Genomic DNA, 24,151 nt, shown 5'->3' with positions numbered 1-24,151 from the left:
TACATTTCAGGGCAGGATCTATGCATTATCACTTCTCTGCACTTCTCTTTGGCTTATCCACTGCTCCCAGAGTCTTCACAAAATGCCTGGCTCCAGCCATTGCCTGTTGTAGACAGGGAAAGTTTCAAATTTACCCATACTTGAACGATTGCCTGATTCAGGCAGACAGTCAGGGAAAGCTTTTGCAGCACCTGAGATTTGTAAAGAACCTTCTAGCCTCCCTGGGGTACACTATCAACAAAAATAAATCAAAACTAGTCCCCAGTCAAAAGATTGTATTCCTGGAAGCAAGCTTAGACACAGCATCCCAGATGGCATTCCTTACTCCAGAAAAACAAGCCTGTCTGACAGGCTACTTCACTCAAATGGCCGCCAGAACCCAGCTATCCACAAGGAAAATCCTGCAGGCCCTAGGTTTCATGGCCTCTTGCATTCTACTAATTCCATATGTCAGACTGCATATGAGGAAACTTCAGTGGTACTTAAAAAGTCTTTGGTGCCAACATTCTCAGGATCTGGAAACCATCATACCTATCCTACCTTGTCTAAGGGCAGAGTTTCTTTAATGGGCAGCAGCATGCAACTACAACAAGGGACTTCCCTTTATTCAACCCCACGCTGCCCAGACCCTAACCACAGACACATCAGATTATGCCTGGGGAGCACATCTGAACGACAACTGCATTCAGGACAACTGGAGCCCAAGTCAAATTCATCTGCAAATCAACCAAAAAGAGATGCTAGCTGTTCAGCATACTCTGACAGCTTTCAAATCCCTACTCTCACCAGGACCCCTGCTAATAAAAACAGACAACACCACAGTTATGTGGTACATCAACAAGCAAGGGGGAACCCACTCTTACCCACTCTGCAGGCTAGCCATGGCCCTGTGGAACACAACCTTGGACATGCAGATTCATCTGCAAGCTCAATTCCTGCTAGGCAAACAAAACTCTCTGGCAGAAGACTTAAGCAGAAATCTACTAGACCCACACGAGAAGCAATTAGACCCCAGCACCTGCAGTCTTCTAACCCTGAATTGGGGGACCCCAGAGGTGGACCTTTTTGTCTCCCCCTACAATCACCAGCTCAGCAAGTTCTGCACCAGGACACCTCACAGCAAGGCCTGGAAAGTGGATTCCTTATCTTTCCAGTGGGTAAACCTCTCAATCTATGCATTTCCCCCTCTGCCTCTTCTCACAAGAATATTACCCAAGATAAGACAGGACAAACCAAAGGCAATCCTCATTGCCCCGGACTAGCCATGCCAACACTGGTATCCCCTGCTGTGCAGCGTGTCACCAGATCCCAACCCTCCTCACCCAGCAGGAGGGACAGATCCTGCATCCACAACTTCAAACCCTGAATCTTGCAGCCTGGCTTATACCTTGAATTCTCCCCAGTGACCAGCCTAAGCAAGCAGGTGCTGGACATCATTCTTGAAGCCAGAAGACCCAGTACAAGGAAATCCTATACTGATAAGTGGAAAAAGTATTGCTCCTGGATTCAGTCTAAAGGAGAGGACACATCACTGCCCTCTTTCCCTCTAATCCTGGATTACCTAGCAGATCTACTCCAGAGAGGCCTATCCTTCTCCTCCATTAAGATCCAAGCCTCTGCCATCTCGGCTCATTACAACACTGAGACACCTCTGTTCTCTCACCCTCTCATCAAGCAGTTCCTGAGAGGGGCAAACAACCTAAGGCCACCAAGGAGAGCACCCACCCCTGCTTGGGACCTTAACTTTGTACTGGAAAAGCTCACACTACCCCCTCCCCCCTTTGAGCCTGCAGCGTCAGCAGAGTTAAAATTCCTGTCTTAGAAAACAGCCTTGCTTCTAGCCATCACTTCAGCTAGCACTTATGGCTGTGAAACGGTTCATTATTTTTTACGCTGACATGGTCTCCCTCATGACTAACCCTTTCTTTATACCAAAAGTGGTGTCCAGTGTGGCTCTCAACCAATCTATCCATTTGCCAACCTTCTTCCCTAATCCTCAAAATAAAGGGGAAAGATCCTGCACTCCTTGGATGTGCACAGGCAGCTCAGATTCTGCCTGGATAGGACTAAAGCGTTCAGGAAATCTGAGCAGTTACTAGTCAGTTTTGCACCAGGGACAGAGGGCAAGGCCACTTCAAAACAAACAATTTCCAAATAGATAGCGCATTGTATCCATTTCTGATGCAAACACCATGGGAAACCAACCCCTCAGGGGTCAGAACGCATTCCACTAGGGCAACTTCTACCTCTACAGCATTCCTCAGGGGAGTCCCTACCAGGAACATTCTGGAAGCGGCTACCTGGAGTTCTGTACACACCATCACCAAGCATTACCACCTACCTATCTTTTCCAAATCCAGGGCGGGTTTTGCAACAGCAGTCCTGCAGGACATACTAGCCAGCCCCAACTCTTCTTGACTGCCTCTACCCTTTTTTCATCTTTGGAAATCAACTCAAGTGTGATGACTGCAACAGTGAAACATGAAGAACATAGTACAGTTGTGTACACTTACCATAAATGTAGATGTTCGAGTGTATTCACTATTGCAGTCCTGGTTTCCCACCCTCCAGCCCACTTGTCTCTCTCTCTCTGTCTCTCTCTCTCTCCTCTCTATGTCTATTACTCACCCCTTACTACGTTATTGGTATTTACTTTTTACTGGTGGTGTTTTTCCCACCATAACTTTGCTCCCTATTTGGGGGGATCCTGACATTTGGGGCAAGAAAAACTGATGTAATGGTATCGGCTGCGTGTTTTTATACTGCTGACGTCGACGTCAGTACTGAAGCGACACCAACCAACGCAGAAATACTAAGCGTCTGGTATTCGGGCCGAGTGAGGGCTACCTGCAGGCAGATAACCCAAGTGTGATGACTGCGACAGTGAATACACTCAGACATCTACATTTATGGTAAGTGTACACAACTGTACTTTCTTTCTATCCATGCACTGTGATTCCAACAGAAGCAGTTCATTGGTTGGCTCATTTTCCAGCATTATCTCCAATCTGCATTTAGATAAGTACCCCTTTGGAGACGTTTTCTACTAATGTTTAAAAAGATCAATAGCTGCTTAAAGTGTAGGAAGCAAATCTTGCATAAAGATTTCCATTTGTATTATTTGCTTTGCTTGAGCCCCAGCATGACATTTCTAGTTGTCAGGATTGTGCTAGGTTTTGTTCCAGAACTTTGAAAAGTAGGGCTGAAGTCCTTGCAGCCCACATGGAGTTTTCAGACCCAATGCCACCCTCATCATCACATGCCTCAGCTGGATCCCTACCTAAAAAACTGAAAGAGAAGGCTGTCACAGAGAGTCTTCCACATCCATGGTCAGGTGTTCTGATGACCACTAGGCTTGAGTTGTCTAGGGTGATCTCTCAGGAGGTAAGGCCACACTACACCATCGAACGGACCTAAGCCACTTTTCTCGCCTTGGCTTCCATTGTCATAGTATTGGTAACCAAGGGAGAAGGAGATATTGCCTTAGTAATCATATGTGAGGAAGTCCTTGGGAACAAGATAGAAGTTGCAGCCACCTGCCCTTATCCTGAGGCCTTGATTTTAGAATCCCAGATATTCAAACCCAAGAGGCTGATTAGCTTACCCAGTCCATGCTCATTCATCCTCATCTAACCAGGTTAGTGCACAAGACCTGGTTAATCTGGCCAAGGAGTTCATGGATTTCATGAAGTCCACAGGGCCCAACCAGTCAGCCACACAGGTGCATGTTCCAGGAACTTCTCTTGTTAAAGAAGGAAAGATGTCTTTCCCCAGGAACTCAGACTCCTTGGAATCTGAAGATGAGAAAGAAATGCCTTATGCAAAACACTTCCTTCCTCACTTTTTCCCTGACTCAGATTCAGGTGACACCCTTTCCTCTGCCTCCACCCCCAAGGACTTGTCTTTTGAGAAAACTGTGTACAAGATGAAGGAGTCATTCAATTGGAAGACCAAGTCCTGAAACACAGTCTGAATGGCTGCAAAATAGGCTTACACTTACTAAGTCCATGAATGTAAAAATGGCAGATTTTTGTGTTTTTTGATGTTTGAGTGTTTGGAAAATTGATCATATGGTCTCTCTGATATTTTTTTGAATTTCTGAAAAGTCGATCATCTGACACAGACCCATATATATATATATATATATATATATATATATATATATATATATATATATATATGTGTGTGTGTGTGTGTGTATATATATATATATATATATATATATATATATATATTAATATAAAAGTTTGGGGTCGAGTGGCATGCCCCCACATCTCTACATTGGAGGCGTGGTTCTCTGCAAAAAAGAAATCTACTCGAGAAGTGCCATCTTTGAGATTCATTCTTTTCCTGGGTTTTCTGTCTTTTCTGTCTTTTTTTAGCTTGTTGGCACACAACATTTTGAGTGCTGACATTTCATTAGGGAGCAAAATTACTCCTGTAAATCTTGGCCACTGTCTACAAGGTAAGAAAAAAGGAAGCCTCCTCAAGGCAAGAGACCAAGACTGAGCAGAAAGTGGCAAGCTTATCAGCAAGAGGAGCTATGACTATCCAAAGCTTTTGTCCCTCCAAAAAAAAAAAAAAAAAAAAAAAAAAACACTCCAAACCCCCCCCCCCCCATAGTAGGGAGACTCTCCTCCTTCCTACAGCAGTGAAAGTCATCACCAGCAACCACTAGGTCTTAAATACATTAGAAATATACTATTTCATCCAGTTCAAAGAAAAAAAGAAAACTTTTCTAGGAATGCCAAAGCCCCCAAAAGACCAAGGTGGACCTTTTTCTCAGTACTAACTGAATTTTTGGTAAAAGGATCTATTCAGCCTTTTTCCCCACAGGAGAAGAGAGCACAGGGTTCTATCCAAGAATATTCCTGGGCCTAAGAAAAGAAGTCACCTGAAGACCAATCTTAGACTTATGAAAGATAAACAATTTCCTTTACATACCAAAGTTAAAAATTATAACCTTGAAAGACTGGTAGCCAATCGGGAAGCGCCAGTAGCTCAGCAAACTTCACAATTGGTTAGTCGATCAAAATCCACCTCCTTTGTTCACAGTTCCTGTAGTGAGTTCAGCGGCTGAGTGTAACGCCAGTGAGTTAGCGAATACCTCAATAGCGTCGGAAAGCAGATCAGGGCAGCAAACAATCTTAAGCTTAACTTCAGTGGGTGTGAAGAAATGTTTTCAGCTGCATCGACTAGAGAAAATAGTGAAGCAGCAGAGGAGTACATCCCGAGTTCGCTCTACATAGTGACAAGCCCCAAACTGGGTGAAGAGAAAGAACAGCAGTCTATTGAACTATAGCAAGACTGCACGATGATAGTGAAGTTAATTAAAGGTACTTTAAATCTGTCAAATTTTGTATTAACGGAAGCTCATGTATCCGTTAGAAAAGGGATTGAATTTTATTCCTAGTGCTGTTGACAACTTAGTAGCAGCATTAACAGACTTAAAGTTGTTCATGAGATCTTTGAACTTAAACATTTTATTTAAAAATGACTCCCTTGCTCAGACTGTGGACTGCAAAAGACGTAGTACTTTTATTCCGATTGGAGTACCTGTTATAACAGCTACTACTGAAGCTAAGAAAAAGTTCTATAATGTAACATACAGTGAATTTCAAGCAATGAGAACTTTGGAAAATGATGTTAATATAGTAATTAAGCAGGCAGACAAAGGAGGTGCTACTGTGATCCTGAACCGGGAAGAATATATCTGCTTGGTAATAAAGAGTGACCTGACGTTGGAAGTCTATATAGTGACCTCAGACATGAAATATGCCTACCTTCACATTCCTATAGCCAAAGAATACAGAAATTATCTTCATTTTCTGGAAGAAAAATTACACCATCATTTCTGTGTTTTACCATTTGGCTTATCTACTGCTCCCATAGTATTTACCAGATATCTAACACCATTTATAGCCTATTACGGAACTTTAGTTGTTCCCATTTGCTCTTACTTGGATGATTGCCTGATCCTGTAGAGATCTACCTGGAATTTCAGACAGCTCTGCAAATAACCATGGACTGCTTCCAGAAGGTAGACTTCACCCTAATCCTCTGCAAGTGTCACCTACAGCCACAGGTGAAGAATTAATTTTCTTGGTGCAGTGATCGACTCAGTACAACAAAAGTTATTTTGCAGGTAATATCAAGACATAATAGTAAAGATTTTTATCATATACAATATAAGTTATAGTATCATACATAAATCAAAGGCATGTTAACATGTAATAACTTGAGATACAAGAGTAATGATAATGAACATAGGTTTAGTATATATATTGACATAACTGATGTTGAATGTTGTTAGAGCAGGAACAGAAATAGAGGAGGAGGTGGAAGGAGTATATGCAAAAAAGTCAAAAATAACATAAGTTGAAAAAGTTCTGATAGTGGTGAGGTTGAGATAACAGATAGGTAAGAAGATGAGAAGGGTTAGGAGAGGGTTTAGTAGGAGAGGGTTAAGGGTATAGTTTAGTTGAAGGAGCATCAGTGGGGATGAAAAAAAGAGAGAAAGAGACAAGGGATGAAAAGGTGAAGAGTCAGGATGATTGATAAAGAGAGATTGGTAATGGAAGAGAAATAGAAAGAAGGGTGTGTTTAGTCAGAATGGGAGCATGCCATAACCCTGTGGAAGTTAGGTGATGTTTTAGGTTGTGCTTGAAATGTGTGGTAAAGTTCCCATGTTTTAGGATGGTTGAGCTGGGGTTCCAGTGCCTAGCAGCGTAGTTTGAGTAAAGTGGGTCACATGCACTGTTATTAGACTGGTCAGGAGATATTTGTTGTGTGAATGGAGATTCCAGGAGGGGATTCATATGTTCAAAGGCCTTTACTAGGCTAATGACCATATGAGCATTTTTAAGCCTAGCAATGCATCCCAAATCTCTGACAAGTTCTGGTACTCTTGATAAATGTGAGCAGGGAGTTGGGAGGTGAAACATTTACAAGCAGGGCCTGGGAGATGAACCATTTAGAGGCTGCATGTGTCCATTAATGACTTAGGTGCCAAACCAGGGATGAATTTTGTGTTCCCAGTCCAGTTGTCCAAGTTATATTTGAATTGGGTTAAGGAGCAACTCTGCTTCAAATGGGTAGGGAGCCTGTTCCAGAGAAGGGGTAGTCTCTGGAATACATACCTGTCTCCCAGCAGGTCCTGTTTATATCACAGGCAAAGTTTAAGTCTTTAGAATGGGTAATTCTGGTGCTGTTTGTTTTGTGAATATGCAGGAGGTCCAACAGAGTGGGATTTGACAGTGCCCTGTATGCCAGGCATAGATCTCCCCTCAACAGCTTGTAGGAGACAGAATACAAGGATAGAGCCTTGAAGTAGTCTGCATAAGGCAGGATTGTTTTTCCTTTTGGGATAACAGTCATGGTTTTTATCTCTTTGCCATCAATCTAAGACTGTTATGTTTCTTTCCAGAAAACAGTTTGATTTCTATTTGTGGTATTTTACTGCAAAGTTGCATTAATTAACCTTGTCATACTTACTCGACATGGTAGATGATAACTTTTATGTTGCACCAAAAATTTTACTTAACCATTTACTGGGAGAAGTCCTCCCCTGAGATCTCGTGCCAATAACGCCTCCTTTTGTTAGCTAAGATTTCTTTTTGATAAGTCAGTTCAACCTTCATGTTTGTGTGCTCAGAACAGGTGAAGACACTTCCATACTCCTTGATTTTTAACTCAATTTCTTTAACTGTGAAATTCAAAGAATCTTTGCACATCATGTTAGCTAACCATCAATGTTTTGATTTGGGTTGAGAACAGGAGGCAGTTGCCAAACAGAGCTTTTTGCCTTTCCATAATGGTGGCTGATTGTATTATTTTGTGACACAAGGGAGTATCATAACCTTTCTGTAACACTGTATTATTTTGTGACAGAAGGAAGCCTTATAATCGTTCTCTAATGCTGTAAAAGAATGTTTCACCTGACACAAGGCTACTGGTGGTACATGTTTTAGGAGTATATCTATAGCCGATGTCTGCATTGCAGAAGCTTAATCACCACAGCACTCTTATGTAAACAGATATAGAACTACTTACCTGGATAGTCCATTCCAGTTAGAGCCTTAGGTGTAAAACATTTTCCATTATCATTGGCCAAGGCCTGTCTAGATTTGGAAGGGTGTAAGGTAGCAAGCAGGTGGCTGCGTTTAAGGACATTCCCGCTGATGTACTAATTGGAAATTATTTTAACAGTATAGCACCTTGTGTGCATTCTGTTACACACAACCATGCGTGGAGACAAACCTCTGGGGAAGGCAGTTGGGGCTAACCAAAGCCAGCTCTTCCATCGGGGCTGATGATGTGTCTTCTTAGTGAGATAGTATCTGAGCCACAGCAGGGGAAAGATACTGACATTCCCATGGAAGGTGAGACTTCTAAAGAAGAGGTTAGTAATAGTAAGCAGTCAGCCAGAACTTGAGGCACCACTGGCAGATGGTACCAGACTTCCTTTGGGAGAGGAGCTGGGGAGGGTCAGTAAGGAAGAGCTAAGGCATGCTGAGCTCCCAGATCCTACTTTACAGGACTTGAGGGAGGTAGCCAAATAGGCTTCAGAAACTCAAGGGCAGAGGGAGTCCATATACTGGGACAAATAATTGCTCTATCTCTGCCCTGCAGGTATCCATGATTGCTCCAAATGAATACCCTACAGGAGGGCAGCGAGTAGTAGTAGTACAGCAGTTGGAAATACCTAGGGCCTACCAACATACACTTCTGGCCATAACTCAAGATATTCCTTTTGCAGGCCATATGGACATAAAACATACTAAAAGATGGCTTATGCAGAGCTTTTATTGGCCTGGGATTTCAAAGGATTTGACAAGGTACTGATGGACCCATGACTCCTACAAGGTTGGCAAGGCTGAAGACAAAGACAAAGGTGCTTTGCTGCCTTTACCTGTAATTGAGGAGCTGTTTTAGAGGGTAGCTGTGGATACTGTGGGACCTCTGAGTATCCAAGTTCTACAGGTTAGGAATATATCATGTTAGTGGTGAATAATGAAGCTAAATATTCAGAGGTAGTGGCTCTGTCTTCTGCTGAAGCAGAAAAGGTATCAAATGCTTTGTTAGACATTTCAGTAGGGCAACGTTTCCCAGGGGAAATACAGACAGATAGAGGTGTCTACTTTATGTCAGCTGCTGGCATGTTTGTGGAAATGCCCTGGGGTAAAGCACTTAGACTACTCCCTACCACCCACAAATAAATGGTCTGGTGGAGAGGTTCAACTCGACACTGAAGATTTTGTTGAGGGCATATGTAGACCAGTTCAGAAGGGAGTGGGACAAGTAAATGCTCCAGCTTCTCTTTGCATAGAGTGGTGCTCCAGGAATCTACTTTTTTTGCCCTTTGAGCAACTGTATAATTGTGAGGTAAGGGAGATCATGGATTTAATTCTTGATTAGTAGGATGGCCAGTGTGATTCCCAGAAAGAGTCCTTTGTGGGATATGCCCCGAACCCCAAGACTAGACTTGGGGAGCTCATGGGATGGCTCAGGACTACCTAGCACAAGCACAACAGCAACAAGAGGTCTGATATGACAAGACAGCCAAAGAGTATTCTGTGCAACAATAAGTGATGATATTTATTCCTGTGAGGTACAGCAGGTAGCCTGGGAGGGCCCTATCACCATTGTAAGAAAGGTGAGTAATGCCATTTACAAGATGGAATTGCCAGGGAGGAGACCAAACCACCAACGCTACAATGTTAACATGATAAAGTCATGTGGGGCCCTTGTATTTACTGTCTGTAGTGAGTTGCAGGAGTCAGAATGGGATATTGATGTAGACCTCCTTGGTGATGCACTGTGTAATTTGGGCACTCCATTACTTGCATGGTAGAAAGTTTACTGTGGTTGCAAACCATAACCTGTTAAAAGAGCTGTGCAGTGTAAGTGGACACTTAGATAGAGTTTAGCTTTGCAGTCCTATAGCATGACTATCCAGCATTGCTGTGGTAGTACCAGTAGTAAAGCAGATGGGTTATCTAAAAGGAGAACAGAGGAATGTAATAAAATACTGCACCCTTGTCTCAAACTGCATTTCTTGTGGGATATCTCCAGAAAACTTGCTTGATGTTCTTAAAGGTAGGAGAAATGTGAAGCTAGGGGTAATGCCAGGCTAAAATGGAATGTAAATGAGATGTGCTGAAGACAGGCTGAATGAAGCAGAATGTATTTTTTTTTTCCATTTCTTTCTTTCCCTGACATGTCTATTTGCAGTGTATGCTCTTATAGGAAAAAGTCAGACACTTTTATTTGTCCAGATGGCAAGGGACAGAGAGATGTGCTGATTTTCTGTAGACATGACTGTACCTTCTACTGATGTAACAATCAAGGATAAAACAGCACTGTAATATAACATGTATTGGATCTTTTAAGACCAAACTGGATTTGGTTCAAGATGAAACAGATGTAGGGGTGTTTTGACAAATTCTGACTGCTGTGCTGGGTGTGTGGCTAGCTGGTTTATCATCTGTGTCCATAGCAACTGTGAGGTCAATAGGCATTGAAAACAGGCAAAAGACTTTGGCTAAGTAATTGTGTGTTACTGGAGTGTTATGAGAAAAAAAAAAAGAAAGAACAGTAGAAGAAGAAATGTTGAATTACTAGTTTCTCACTTGCATGTCGAATTGTACTGTCGTTGAAAAACTAACTATGCCAGGGTTAGTGTTCTTATAGTACCTATCTAGGAAAATTAGATGTCTGCCATTTTTCTACATGCATCCTGTCCGAGTTTACTGCATTTTCTTTTCATTTCCATTCTATAGTTTACTGTATTTTTCACAGTTTTATTGTTTTAGTAAAATCAATTTTTATTTAACTTTAAACCCCCATGACTTTATTTATTTGCAGTGTGTTTATGCACTGTTGCTTAGCAGGGAAGAGTGTAATCATTATTTACAGTGTGGGATAATACACTCTAGGGCACTTGTCTTTGAGATTCTTTTGTCCTGCTACTAGTGAAAGAGGTACTAATTGGCAAAATAAGAGCAGATAGGTAACTGGAAGCTCTTGACTTCCTCAAGGTAGTAGTATTACAACCGGGACCTGTGAGAAAGTTGCTGGGAATTGGAGAATTCTGCCAGCCTTCCATAGGAATCGTGTGCATATGTGCATGCCTGTGTGTGTGAGTTGTAGTAGTGCTTTGTTTGAAAGGCAATTACCATGGATAGAGGGGTACTGGGAGTCACTGGTTGTAGTAAGTGAAAAGTGTGCAGCCTAACTGGGTGAGGAGGTTAGACACCCATACCCCAGACAGCGGTGTCCATTCTGTCATTGCTGTTAGTGCCAGGATTGCATTTTGTGGATTAATCAGTGAAACAGACTGGGATTCATCTTTCTGTTACCACTTCATCCTTTGTGGATACAGTGATTTCACCTCAACCTTCACTGCGGTTGGCAGTGGTCCCACTCATTCTTCATAATGAGTATGAGCTTGAATTCTTTAATTATTTGAGGACGAGGATGTGATACACATGTCCAGAAGGTCACCTCTGGGATAGACTTAGCCTCCAGAAGGATTTGGCTTGATGTGTGTTCTTCACTCCTGTACTCTTTTGGTGGTACTCTAGTAAAGCCTTCTGGGTAGTCAAGGTGCCTTCTTTTTCCTTTGTCTTTTGGTGGCTAGGGTTTCTAACTGTGTTAGCACTTGAAGTTGTACTTCTTTCTCATGCAAATAGAGATGATGCTTTTGTGGATCCTGGCTTATAGTTTGGTGACACACGAGTGCATGAGTGTCTTTGATGCCTTAGGCATCAAACATGAGAAATTTTCTATGATTAACAGGAATGCAGTCTGAACTGTGACAACTTAGAAAATTAGTGATGGGCCCAGGGAGTAAATTATAAAATTGTGACATATGCTGACAGAGGTCACACACATCAAATACGGTAGAAACTGGGGAAATACCTAAATTGTAGTGGAAAGAATGACAATCCCATTTGCTGACCCAGAGAAGAAGATCCCTGATACTAGATGAAATCTTTATCCATTAGTTTGACTTTCTTCCTATTTTAACTCTTTAACTAAATTAATACGTACACTTTATTATGCCTGGTTTTCTATATAATGTCATTTTTTTCTCAGTATTACCCAACCTTGTGGGGTGGATCATTAAGATGTGCGTTATCACTAAGAATTTCAGAGAGTGCTACGCTTCTTTTTTTTCTATATTAGTAGGAAAATAATCATTTTAATTAGATGATGTTAAAATGTTTGCCTTTTATTTGTATATGGCAGGAAGCTAGAAATTCATTTCACCACCATTGCCCATTTTTGAACATTGAGCTTGGAGTTGTAGCTGGACTTGACGTGTCACAGATCAGAAGTGTAAAATAGTCTGTTGGTGTTCTGTTCTTGGGATTAATTGTGATGACTCTTTGCACTTTCTTACAGACAAATGGAGGTACGTTCCTTCTATACTTACTACTTAAAGACACTGCCAGGGGTAATGCGTGGAAGCTACAAACTGCATGTGATGCCAGATTCCAAACCTGATGTCACTGAACCATGGAAACCATTTGAAAGGTAATATAACACTTTCCCAATCATATGGACTTTTTTTGTATTACAGGTGGAGCTTTCATTGTGGGCCAGTTCCCATTTCCTTTGCTCTGTTATTGCAAATGTATTCAGAAATGGTAATCTTGCAAGTGCCATACAACACATTCACGTTATAGAGTTAAGAAATGTTTCAGTGATATGAATAATGATTCAGTAGAAAGGGAATGTAGTGGGTAGTTTAACCTTGCAGGACTAAGAGTTTCAGTTCTGCAGCTTTAATGATTTTAATTTCTTCTCCTAAACATTGCCTGTTTAGCTTCAGAAGATGTGATATTGGCTGAGAAGAGGAAAGATGTTCATCGTGTTACACTGCTGCAGCAAATCACACTTGGGTTGTCCTGCCGTCAGGCGGTCCCGTTGTCCACCAGAGTTCCAAAGTCTTGGTCCGGCATCGGTTGCTGTCGCTTCTTCCCTGACGTCAGTGCGCCAGGGGTATAAAAGATGCATCCGACGCCATTTTCTTCAGTCTTTCTTGCCGCACGGTGCCTGAAGCAAAAGCAGTTTGCAAGTGCCGGTCGTCCGACTCCTGAGATTTTCGAAGTCGAATTTCAGATCTGAAGTCTTCAATAAAGCTAAGTACCCCATTGGGGAAACTTTTTTCTTGCCTCAGACCGATGTCAGAAAAAGTTAATAATTGTATTTCTTGTGGGAAGCAAATACCTCATAAGGACTTCCACTCTTACTGTATTCCATGCCTAGGCCCTGATCACGACGTCACTAGTTGTCGGTTTTGTGCTAGATTTAACAAATGCACTATAAAACGACGTTTTGATTTTGCTTTGCACTACTTTGGCCGCAGATTCAATTATACTATGCCGTCGGATCAACCGACGACCGCAATTATGAAAAAATGCAAAGACAAGGATAAGGACAGACATCCGAGGTCCAAAACCGACGATGAAGCCTCTTCTAGGCCAGTCGCCGGTTCTCAGTGAGACACTTTCGCAGCCCCTGACACCCATTACCTCAGAGCCACAGGTCGCCTCCGACTCCCACGTGGAGACAACTAGGCCTCTGGAAACTCAAGGTATTGGGCTTACGGAAACTAACCCCTCAGAGGGGTCCGGAGCCGCTGAGCAGGCATCGGCTTCTGAGGGTGTCTTCAGATCTTCACAGCTTGCCATTAAAGAAACAGCCAAGACAAAAACACCATTAAAGTCAAAGAAGCAAGTACAGCATTCTCCTGGACAGTCCTCCATGCCTAAGAAACAGATGCTTAAAATGGCCGAAGACCTCATTACACTAATCAGGGGTTCCCATCCCCCTCCTGAGAAAAGGCCTAGGCAGGATACAGACTATGATTCCTCTGATCAGGTTTCCTTTTCCTCTGATTCCTCTTCAGACCAGGGATACTCTCTACCCCCCTATGAGGACTCTGATGCTGAAGAATCCATCCCTTCAGCCTCTCCTCCTGAGGATTATTCTTTTGGGGAAACCTTACATACCATGAGGGAGCATTTCCATTGGGAAAGTCAGGAGTATTCAGAATCCAAGAAAATGCTCAGGGACTTCATTTTATTGCCTCAGCACAGGCCCCTAGCTATCCCGCCTGTGTTAGATATTGTGGATGATGTGTTCTCTGAATCCAGTTTATCTCCTGATTCTTTAACCCCTGCACCAGCCAAGCCATATAGGTATTATAGAGTCCCTGACTCTCATAAGTTTCTTTATAAATAACCCTCTGCTGATCCAGAAACTATTTCCCAGGGTCCCAAAGGGGTTAAGGCTTCCATTGCAAAAAAATCCAGTCCCCTCTGACAGAGATTCCAGAGCATTGGATAGATGGGGGAAGAAAGTTTACACCTCTGCAACTTTAGCAGTAAGGGCTTTAAATTGCCAGTTTCACATGCTTAAGTATCAACAATATTTAATGGCTCAGTTAAAACAGAAAATGCTTGCAAGCTCAGAAGCCCCTGACTATAAGAAAATGCAGGATTTATTGCATGCAGTTGAACAGGTGGGAAAACATACTCTGCAATGTGGTTTTGATTCTTTAGAGGCCTCTTGTAGAGCCGCAGTTACAGGTTCTGTGATTCGAAGACATGCTTGGTTAAAAGAACAGAGTTTACCTGATCATGTTAAGGCAAAATTATTGGATGCTCCTTTACAGCATGATACCTTGTTTGGTGTTAAGGTAGAAGAGGTGTTAAAGAAAATGGAGGATAAAGCTAAATCTATGCAAACAGTCAAAGATTTCTTACAGGTACAGCCACCTCAATTTAGCAGAAATTGGCCTACAAAGAATTGGTCCTTTCCAGTGTCAGACAGGCCACAGAGAGGCAGATACAGACGCCCAAGAGGCAGATCTCAACCCCAAGGCTCTAACAGACAACAACAGTGGGGCACCTCAACCTCAAAAGGAGGTGAGGACAAGTCTCAACCTTACAGGAAACAGTCCCAATGACTTCCCCCTGTGTATGCCAAGCACTCCCCTTTTGGCAGCCCCCTTAGGGGGAAAACTAGCACTTTTTTCTCAAAATTGGCAAACAATCATCCAAGACAAATGGGTTCTGAATATTGTGTCTTACGGTTACAGATTCCACTTTCACACTTTACCAAGGCTAAAAGGAATGCCAAACCTGCCACAAAACCAATGGGCAGAGGCTCAAAAACAAATGTCAGCCCTCATGGACATGAGAGCTATTCAAAAAGTACAACTGCAAGAACAAGGACAAGGATTTTACTCAAGACTCTTCCCGGTCCCCAGAAAGGACAAAGCCTGGAGACCCATTCTAGACCTTTCAACTCTAAATACTTACCTGGATGTTCCGAAATTCAAAATGTTGACATACAGCAGCTTCTTCCCATGCTGGACAAGAAGGCTTGGCTTGTTACTCTGGACCTCAAAGAGGCATACCTGCATGTCCCTATCAGACAAAATTGCAGAAGATACCTCAGATTCAAAGCTGGTACAATGCACTACCAATTCTCTGCACTGCCCTTTGGCTTATCTACTGCACCCAGGGTCTTTACAAAGTGCCTGGCACCAGTAATTGCATTTTGCAGACAAAAAGGAATTCAAATATATCCATACCTGGACGACTGCCTCATCCAAGCAGAGACAAAAGACATTCTTCTAAAGCATCTGGCATTTGTAAGAAGGTTGCTAATTTCTTTAGGGTACACAGTAAACGAAAAGAAGTCAAAACTAGTGCCCTCACAGCAGATAACATTCCTGGGTGCCAGCTTAAATACAACTGCCCAGATGGCTTACCTCACGCCAGACAAACAAGGACAACTGACTCAATATTTTCAATTACTAGCAAAGAAGTCCCATCTCCCTGCAAGAAAAATTCTGCAGGCCCTGGGATTCATGGCATCCTGCGTACTACTAATTCCATATGCCAGACTGCATATGAGGAAATTACAATGGTACCTAAAAAGTGTTTGGACTCAACACTCTCACAGTTTAGAAGCAGTAATTCCAATAATTCCCTGCCTACAACAGGAGTTTCGATGGTGGGCACAGGCATGTCACCTCAACAAGGGTCAGCCTTTCACTCTACCCACAGCCAGGCAGACTCTAACAACAGATGCTTCGGATTACGCCTGGAGAGCACACATGGCAGGAAAATGCATTCAGGGCAAGTGGACCACAGACCAAATGCATCTTCACATCAATCAAAAAGAGATGTTGGCTGTTCAGAATGCCCTAACAGCTTTCAAGGACCTTCTGCATCCAGGACAATTACTATTAAGGACAGACAACACCACAGTAATGTGGTACATCAACAAGCAAGGGGGCACTCATTCTTATCCCCTGTGCAGGCAAGCCATGACCTTGTGGGACACAGCTCTAACTTATCAAGTTCATCTGCAAGCACAATTCCTGCCAGGAAGGAAAAATACTCTGGCAGATGATCTAAGCAGAAATATCATGGAGCCTCACGAATGGAAATTGAATCCACAAGTCTTCAGCATGGTAACACAAAAATGGGGATGCCCAGACATAGATCTTTTTGCCTCCCCACTGAATTGCCAACTACAAAAATTCTGCACAAGGACTTACCACACAAAAGCATGGAAAGTGGATGCTCTCTCATTCAGTTGGAAAAACCTAAACCCACCACTGCCTCTCCTTTCAAAGGTACTCTTAAAAGCCAGACAAGAAAAACCACAGATGATCCTGATTGCTCCGGACTGGCCATGCCAGCACTGGTACCCAATCTTAAAGAACTTAGCTCAAGGCCCACCATGGATTCTGCCTCAAATTTCACACCTTCTGACTCAACAAAACAATCAGATCCTGCATGGTCAGCTCAAAACACTAAACCTGGCTGCATGGAAGATCCATTAGTCAGACAGGCAACACCTCTCTCTAAAGCTGTTATGGATGTCATTTTGGAGGCCAGGAGGCCTAGTACCAGGAAATCTTACTCAAAAAAATGAAAGAGATTCTGCGCCTGGAACAAAGCCTTGACCCTCTTGTCCCAAACATGCCTCAGAGTTTACAATACTTAACTGAGATGCTGGACAAAGGCCTATCCTTCTCATCAATTAAGATCCACGCCTCTGCCATTTCAGCACATTACAACATAGATCCTCCTTTATTCTCTCATCCCTTGCTAAAGCAGTACCTCAGAGGGGCAAAAAACATAAGACTGCCCCGGAGGGCACCAACACCAACTTGGGACCTCAGTTTTGTCTTGGAAAAACTGACCCTGCCACCTTTTGAGCCAGCCAATATAGCCAAACTAAAATTTTTATCATGGAAAACAGCTCTGCTCCTGGCAGTAACTTCAGCACGAAGAGTCTCAGAGCTACAGGCATTAATGGCAGTGGAACCTTTTATAATTTTTCATCAGGACAGGGTTTCTTTAAGGACAAACCCTACCTTCATGCCAAAGGTGGTATCTAGTGTGGCCCTTAACCAAACCATCCATTTGCCAACTTTTTATCCAAACCCCCAGAATAAAGGGGAGAAACTTCTGCACTCTTTGGACATACACAGGCAGCTATGCTTCTACTTGGACAAAACAAAAGCTTTCAGGAAAACTGAGGAACTGTTTGTGGCATATGCTGCAGGATCACAGGGAAAGGCCATCTCAAAGTAAACTATCTCCAAATGGATAATGGATTCGTTACTGCTACATATGGCATGGAAAATCAGTCCCTAATAATATTAGGCCACATTCTACCAGAGCAACAGCCACTTCAACAGCCTTTCTCAGAGGAGTACCAACCAAGGAAATTTTGGAGGTGGCAACTTGGAGTTCAGTGCACACCTTTACCAAGCATTACCACTTGCCTATTTACTCTAAATCCAGAGCAGGATTTGCCACTGCAGTTCTGCAGGGCCTCATAGCCAATCTAATTCTTTATAGACCAGCCACCCAACCTTAGCTTTGGGATTCTACCCGTGTGTGATGACTGCAGCAGTGTAACATGATGAACATAGTACAGTTTTGTACCTACCATAAATGTAGATGTTCGAGTGTTCACACTGCTGCAGTCCAGGTTACCCTCCCTCCATCCCCTCTGTCCTAGCTGGGCTTATCTATACCTGTCTATCCTATACAACCTTTGTGGTGTATTTGCTTGTATCTGAAGGTATTGTTTTTATTTTATATATATGTTTTATTAGCAATATGTATTGCCTACCTACCTGGGGGCACCTGACATCTGGGGCAAGAAAAACTGAAGAAAATGGCGTCGGATGCATCTTTTATACCCCTGGCGCACTGATGTCAGGGAAGAATCGACATCAACCGACGCCGGACCAAGACTTTGGAACTCTGGCCGACTACTCCTGACGGCAGGATAACCCAAGTGTGATGACTGCAGCAGTGTGAACACTCGAACATCTACATTTATGGTAGGTACAAAACTGTACTTTCCATCCCCTCTACAAGTTGTGCACTTTACTACAGATGAATCATTGTTTTCTGAAACTGTGTACTGTAGTCATTTATAAAACTTTGATTCTTAGCCAAACTCTGTGCAGAAAGTGTATTAGATTATTCTGGAAATGTGCTTTAGTTCCGTCATCCCCAACGTTTCACCCCTAATTATTCCTTCAGACTTTAGGCTCATTTCAATGCTACCATTGGTAGAAGAGTGTTGTTAAAAATCATATATCAGTCGATACAGATAGCTTGATTTTTGAACTGTGAGTAATTGCTAGCATGGCTTTACTAAATAGAGAAGCCAACTAGTGGTGGCTTCTTTGATAATGAGTAAGGATTCCTGACTACTATATTTATTGACTTCATTATTTATGGACCTAGAAGACCATTTTTCTGTTACAGTCTGTTACTGTTATAATAATAAACTACATGACTAAAAAGAGGGTTAAGAGCAAAGATCCAACAATTAGAAAAATACATACAAAATGACACAGCAACATCACTGGACACTGTTAGACAAACACATCAGAATTCACCATCTTAGGAAATCACTGTACATGTTTCAGTTTGAGAACTGAGGTAACTTTGTAGGAGGGCCATGCCTCACTGCTCAGTTACGGATAGTCAGGTAGGAGAACTTAAGGTTAGTCTTGAGTATATATGTCTGCATTTCTGAAAAGCATTAACATTGTGTTCCAAATGAAAAGATCTATGTGCATTTTCTAATGAATGACTTGGTGGAATCAAAGTAAAAGGATTATTTGTAGAGGTACTCCGGTTTGTGTGTGACTGCTTTTGTTTTAATTAATGACGTAGCCTGAGGAATTGTTTCAGGTTCAGTGTTTTATAAATTGATCAGTAACATGCTGTTTCTTTGATCAGGAAGTTGCTTGTATATTTTGCAAGATGCTAGATTTGGGGTATTCACCTACCATGAATCTACAAATCTTGTTCAGCACAACTTCTAGCCTAAATGAGTCGTTTGTAACCACAGGCAGTCTGTCATGCTTAGTGAGTAACTTCTTTGTTGCATTCCTGAAGTGAAAAGAGTTTATATAGTAAAGTCTGAAAGTGTAAACAGCAAGACAAGAGTGCAGATATGTCTTTTGGCAGGAAATGCTGAAAATTAATAAGTACAGTATTGAATTTAAATAGGACACAGGTACAGAGGTTTGCATTGGAGCTAAAGGGCACAGAAAAGAAATCTGTTTGCACATTAACATATGCAAAGCTCCAGTTTTAAACAAGACACAGGTATAGCGTGTACTGTTTTGCCTGAATTTACTTCTGAAGCACTGGAGCTAAAGGGTGCAGAAAAGAATTCTATGTGCACATTAACATATGCAGTGCTCCAAATAAGGCCATTGAGTCAAAAGTTTATTGGCATGTGACTAAATAAATAAGGACACGATCCTTTTTCATATCCTAGCAGTTAAAGACATTAATTTGCTTGCTATAATGTACTATGTTATTTGGCTTGTTGGAGGCTAGGAATGGTAAAATGAATTCACATTGTAAAAGCAGTGAAAGAGAGCATGTTCCTCTGTACATTCAGAAACAGTTTCTTAGTTTTGATAAAATCTGAAATTTTGTACAAAGCCATAACAAATGATAACCTTTGCCACTATCCTGATTTATTTATAAATTTGTAAAGTCTAGCAGAAAGAGTACCACATAAGATACATCTTAATGCTATGCCAATGATATATACTACATGAACAATACTGGTAGTGCTCAGGAGCAGAACGCAGCAGGAGCTGAAACCAGTGGAAAGTCTTAGAGTCATTAAGAAGCAATTATAATCCACTGAATAGATTATGTTTATAGGTTCATAGGAGGTTACTGGGATAGCGGTCCTAGAGCCTTTACAAGCCGGGCCATGTTATTCCCAAGTATCCCCAATTGTTCTTTTTGGGTAGTTCACAGAAGGAATAAAGTCAAAGTCAAAGTAAACTTTAATGTCATTCAGACTTCACACAACAGTGCAAACTGAACAAAACTTCGTTTCTCCAGACTCAGTTTGCAGAACTTTACAGGAAGCATTTCAACAGACATTACTGCATCACAGCAAACCATTACAGGCATTAACACCCAAAACATTTTACAAATCTAAACAGTACGTTATTGCACAGAATTCCAACAGTTATCAGTATTACACAAGAAGGCTATTTTCACATCGATTGGTTTATTGCACCAGAATATGAGTTGAGACTAGCATTTGAGTTATTGCATAAAAATATGAGTTCTCGTCAACATAGATATCTGCTATAGCTGATAGCTATCATCATGTGTGTTATTAGTAGAGCTGAGTAGCGCGATGCCCTGTGGAAATAAGCTCTTATTGAATCTGTCAGTTTTGCACCACATACTGTGATAGTGTTTGCCAGATGATAAGAAGGAAAACAGTCCATGGGCAGGGTGAGTGAATTTCCTGACTGTTTTAGTGGCTCTGCTGAGACATTGAGAAAAGTATAGGTCCTGAATAGATGGAAGAGTGGTCCTAATAATTTTTTCAGCCACTTTCACCACCCTTTGGAGAGACTTCCAATCCAAAGCAGAGCAGTTTCCATACCATACTGAAAGACTGTTCGACAAGACGCTTTCTGTAGTGCCCCTGTAGAAGGTTGTGAGAACAGGAGGTGGAAGGTTTGCTTTTCTCATTCTTCACAGAAAATGGAGACACTGTTTTGCCTGCTTGACAATGGAATTTATGTTTATGGACCATGACAAGTCCTCCGCCATATGTACTCCTAAGGTGCTTTTGACCATCTCCAGTATTTCTAAGTGGATTGTGAGTGGAGGGTGCATTCCATGGTTCCTTCTGAAGTCAGCAATTATGTCCTTGGTCGTGTTCACATTCAGTGCCAGGTTATTATTTCACACCATACAATCATTTGGTTAACCTCCTCTCGGTAGGCTGTTTCATCATCATTGCTGATAAGACCTACAACTGCAAACTTAATTATGTGATTCGAACTGTACCTGATCATGCAGTCATGGGTCAGAAAAGTGAACAGTAAGGGGCTCAAGACACAACCCTGTGGTACCCCAGTGTTCATAATGATGCTGTCTGATGTGTTCCTGCCAACGCATACTGTCTGGGGTCTATCTGTGAGGAAGTCTAGTATTCAATTGCACAGTGGGGTGCTAATATGCAGTTGAACCAGTTTCTTTTTCAGATGCTGGGGGGGACTGTGTTGAAGGCAGAGCTGAAATTTGTGAAGAGCATATGCACATAGCACTTTTTGTTTTCCAGGTGGGCCAGAGTTAAGTGAAGTGCCAATGAAATAGCGTCTACCATGGAGCAATTTAGATCGGTATGCATATTGGAGTGGATCAAAAGTTGCCGGAAGTCTTGATATTATATAGTCCTTGACCAGCCTTTCAAAGCACTTAATTACAGTGGAGGTAAGAGCTATAAGCCATTAGTCATTTTAGGCTTCATGGTGGAGATTTCTTGGGCAGTGGTATGATGTTTATGTTTTTAAAACATTTGGGTACTATGGCCTCACTCAAAGAGTTATTAAAGATATCAGTGAGGATGTTTGTCATTTGATCAGCACAGTCCTTGAGTACCCACCCCAGAATGGGTCTATATTAGAATACTGAAAGTTTACTTCAGCAAACGCTCACATGAGCGAAAACGCTGGTAAATGAAAGGGTGTTTGTGGGGTTGCGGTACAGTGAGGAGTGGGATATTTGCCCATTCCTCACTGTAGTGCAATCTCGGAGTTGGAATATATAGTTAGCGGGGGGTGTGGGGGGCACAGCCCCCCACAATAAGCAGTTCGATTACCAGCGTTTTCGTTCATGTGAGCGTTCGCTGAAGTAAACGTTCGGTGTTCTAATATAGACCCCCCCCCAGAATATTGTCAGGTCTAGCTGCTTTCCTTGAACTATTCGAATATATGAACAGATGCTTTCTTTGGAATATTTGAATATATGAACAGACCAGGTCTGTGATCAACACCGGATGAGGGAAATGGGTGCCACCCCAGGGGAGAATTTGCCATCTCCCATCCAATTATCTAGGTTGCAGTTGAATAGGGTTAGTGAGGAGCTCTGTTTTACCTGAATAGGAAGTCTATTGCAGAGAAGCGGCAGTCTCTTAAAGACATGTTTGTCTCTCCAGCATGTTCTGTTGATGTCACAAGCTAGGTTGAGATCCTAGAGTGATGGCTCTTGTGCCATTTGTGCAGCATTTCCATTAGGGCAGGGTTGGAGATTGCCCTATAGGCCAGCACATGTCACCTCTCAGCTTGTAAGATACAGAGTAAAGTGACAGGGCTTTCAGCCTGTCCATGTAGGTCATGGTTTGGAGTCTCTGTATTTACTTAGTGAGAAATCTTTGAGGTCTCTCCAGTTGCTACAGATGTCTTGTGAGGTACATGCAAGAGGGTGCATTATACTCCATTAGTGGTCTGATGAGGGTCAAGTACAATGGCGTTATAACATCCCTTGACCTGGATGCTATGGCTTTGTTTATGAGGTGCGCTACTTTGAAGGCTTTCCTTACCACTATGGAAACTTGGTGGTCAAAGTTTGGATTGCTATCAACCTGTGTTCCCAAGTCTTGCACCACTGGGTTGGAACTCATGGGGATGCTGTCAGTGTTCTAATTTGAAGGGAATTCTGTTTTGCCAAAGGGAATAATAATGCATTTTTTGCATTTAGTTTTAGACCATGGCTTTGGCACCGATCATTTATTTGTGTTAGCCCTTATAATAAGTTGTCATCATTTGCGGACTCGGTGATTGCTTCCAATTTGCAATCTTCAGTGAAGTTGGTGAGCCAAAGGCCATCTACTTTGACGTGGACTTCTGAGAAGTAGATGCCGAGCAGTAAGGGGCCCAGTACAGACCCCTGTGGTACTCCACTGGTGATGTGTTTTCTGGTGGAGGTGGAGTCACCAATTTTGACAGAGTGTGTTCTGTCGGTTAACCAGTTGACTACCCATCTAGTAATGTAAGGGTTAATCTCTATTTGCTAGAGTTTCTTAACAATGCCAGAGTCGGGCATTGTGTTGAAAGCCTTGGCAAGGTTGAGAGAGGCAGTGTGCACTGTCTTACCTTTGTCTATGGCTTTGGTGACATTCTTAAAGAAATCCACCAGGTTTAATAAGCATGATGTACCCATAACAAAGCCTAACTAGTTTGGGTCCAGTGTTTGGAGGTCACCTGTGTCCTTGTCGATAAGGTCCATGATAGTTCTTTTCATGGCCTTGCAGATGAGGCTGGTTAGACTTATGGGTACGTGATTCCCAGGGGCCAGTTGATGGTTCTCTTTGTGTAGTGGGATTACTGTTGCTGTTCTCCATTCTGCAGGAACTTAGTCAGTTCTCAAGCTATGATTGACGAGAATGCCAAGTGGGTCCACTAGGTCTTGTTTTAGATTATTTAGTAAACAACCTGGGATATTGTCTGTTCCCACTGAGGTTGTGTTTTTGGCCTTGGTGAGTGCAGAGATGACCTGTTCTCTAGAGATACTAGGCAGAGAGCTGGTGTCAGGCATGCTTTGGGGTATGGTAGGTGGGGATGGGGAGGTAAAGTTTGTGCTGAATCTGTCAACCAGCAGGTTGCCAATATCTTCCAGTGTAGTATGCATGATCCCATCTACAGACAGTTCCCTTTTAGACTTTGGATGTAGTTAAAGAATGCCTTATGATTATCCTTGACTAGGGATGCAATTTCAGTTTCATAATTTGCTTTAGAAGACTTTACAAGATTTCT

At 42.3% G+C, this 24,151-nt stretch overlaps 1 protein-coding gene across 1 annotated transcript in view; it reads left to right on the top strand.

Moving 5' to 3' along the window:
* QSOX1 (quiescin sulfhydryl oxidase 1) overlaps positions 1-24,151 on the top strand; it is a 1,259,897-nt gene that overhangs the window by 762,565 nt on the left and 473,181 nt on the right. The window contains exon 7 of the mRNA XM_044085745.1: positions 12,409-12,540. Within this exon, the coding sequence (XP_043941680.1) occupies positions 12,409-12,540 (132 nt within the window). The remainder of the gene's footprint in view (positions 1-12,408; positions 12,541-24,151) is intronic.

This window comes from Protopterus annectens, chromosome 10.part0 (genome assembly GCF_019279795.1).
Source record: "Protopterus annectens isolate FY-2018-M chromosome 10.part0, PAN1.0, whole genome shotgun sequence".
NCBI classification, from domain to species: domain Eukaryota; kingdom Metazoa; phylum Chordata; order Ceratodontiformes; family Protopteridae; genus Protopterus; species Protopterus annectens.
Note: the sequence above shows the minus strand (reverse complement) of the source record. Positions and strands in the feature narration are given on the sequence as shown.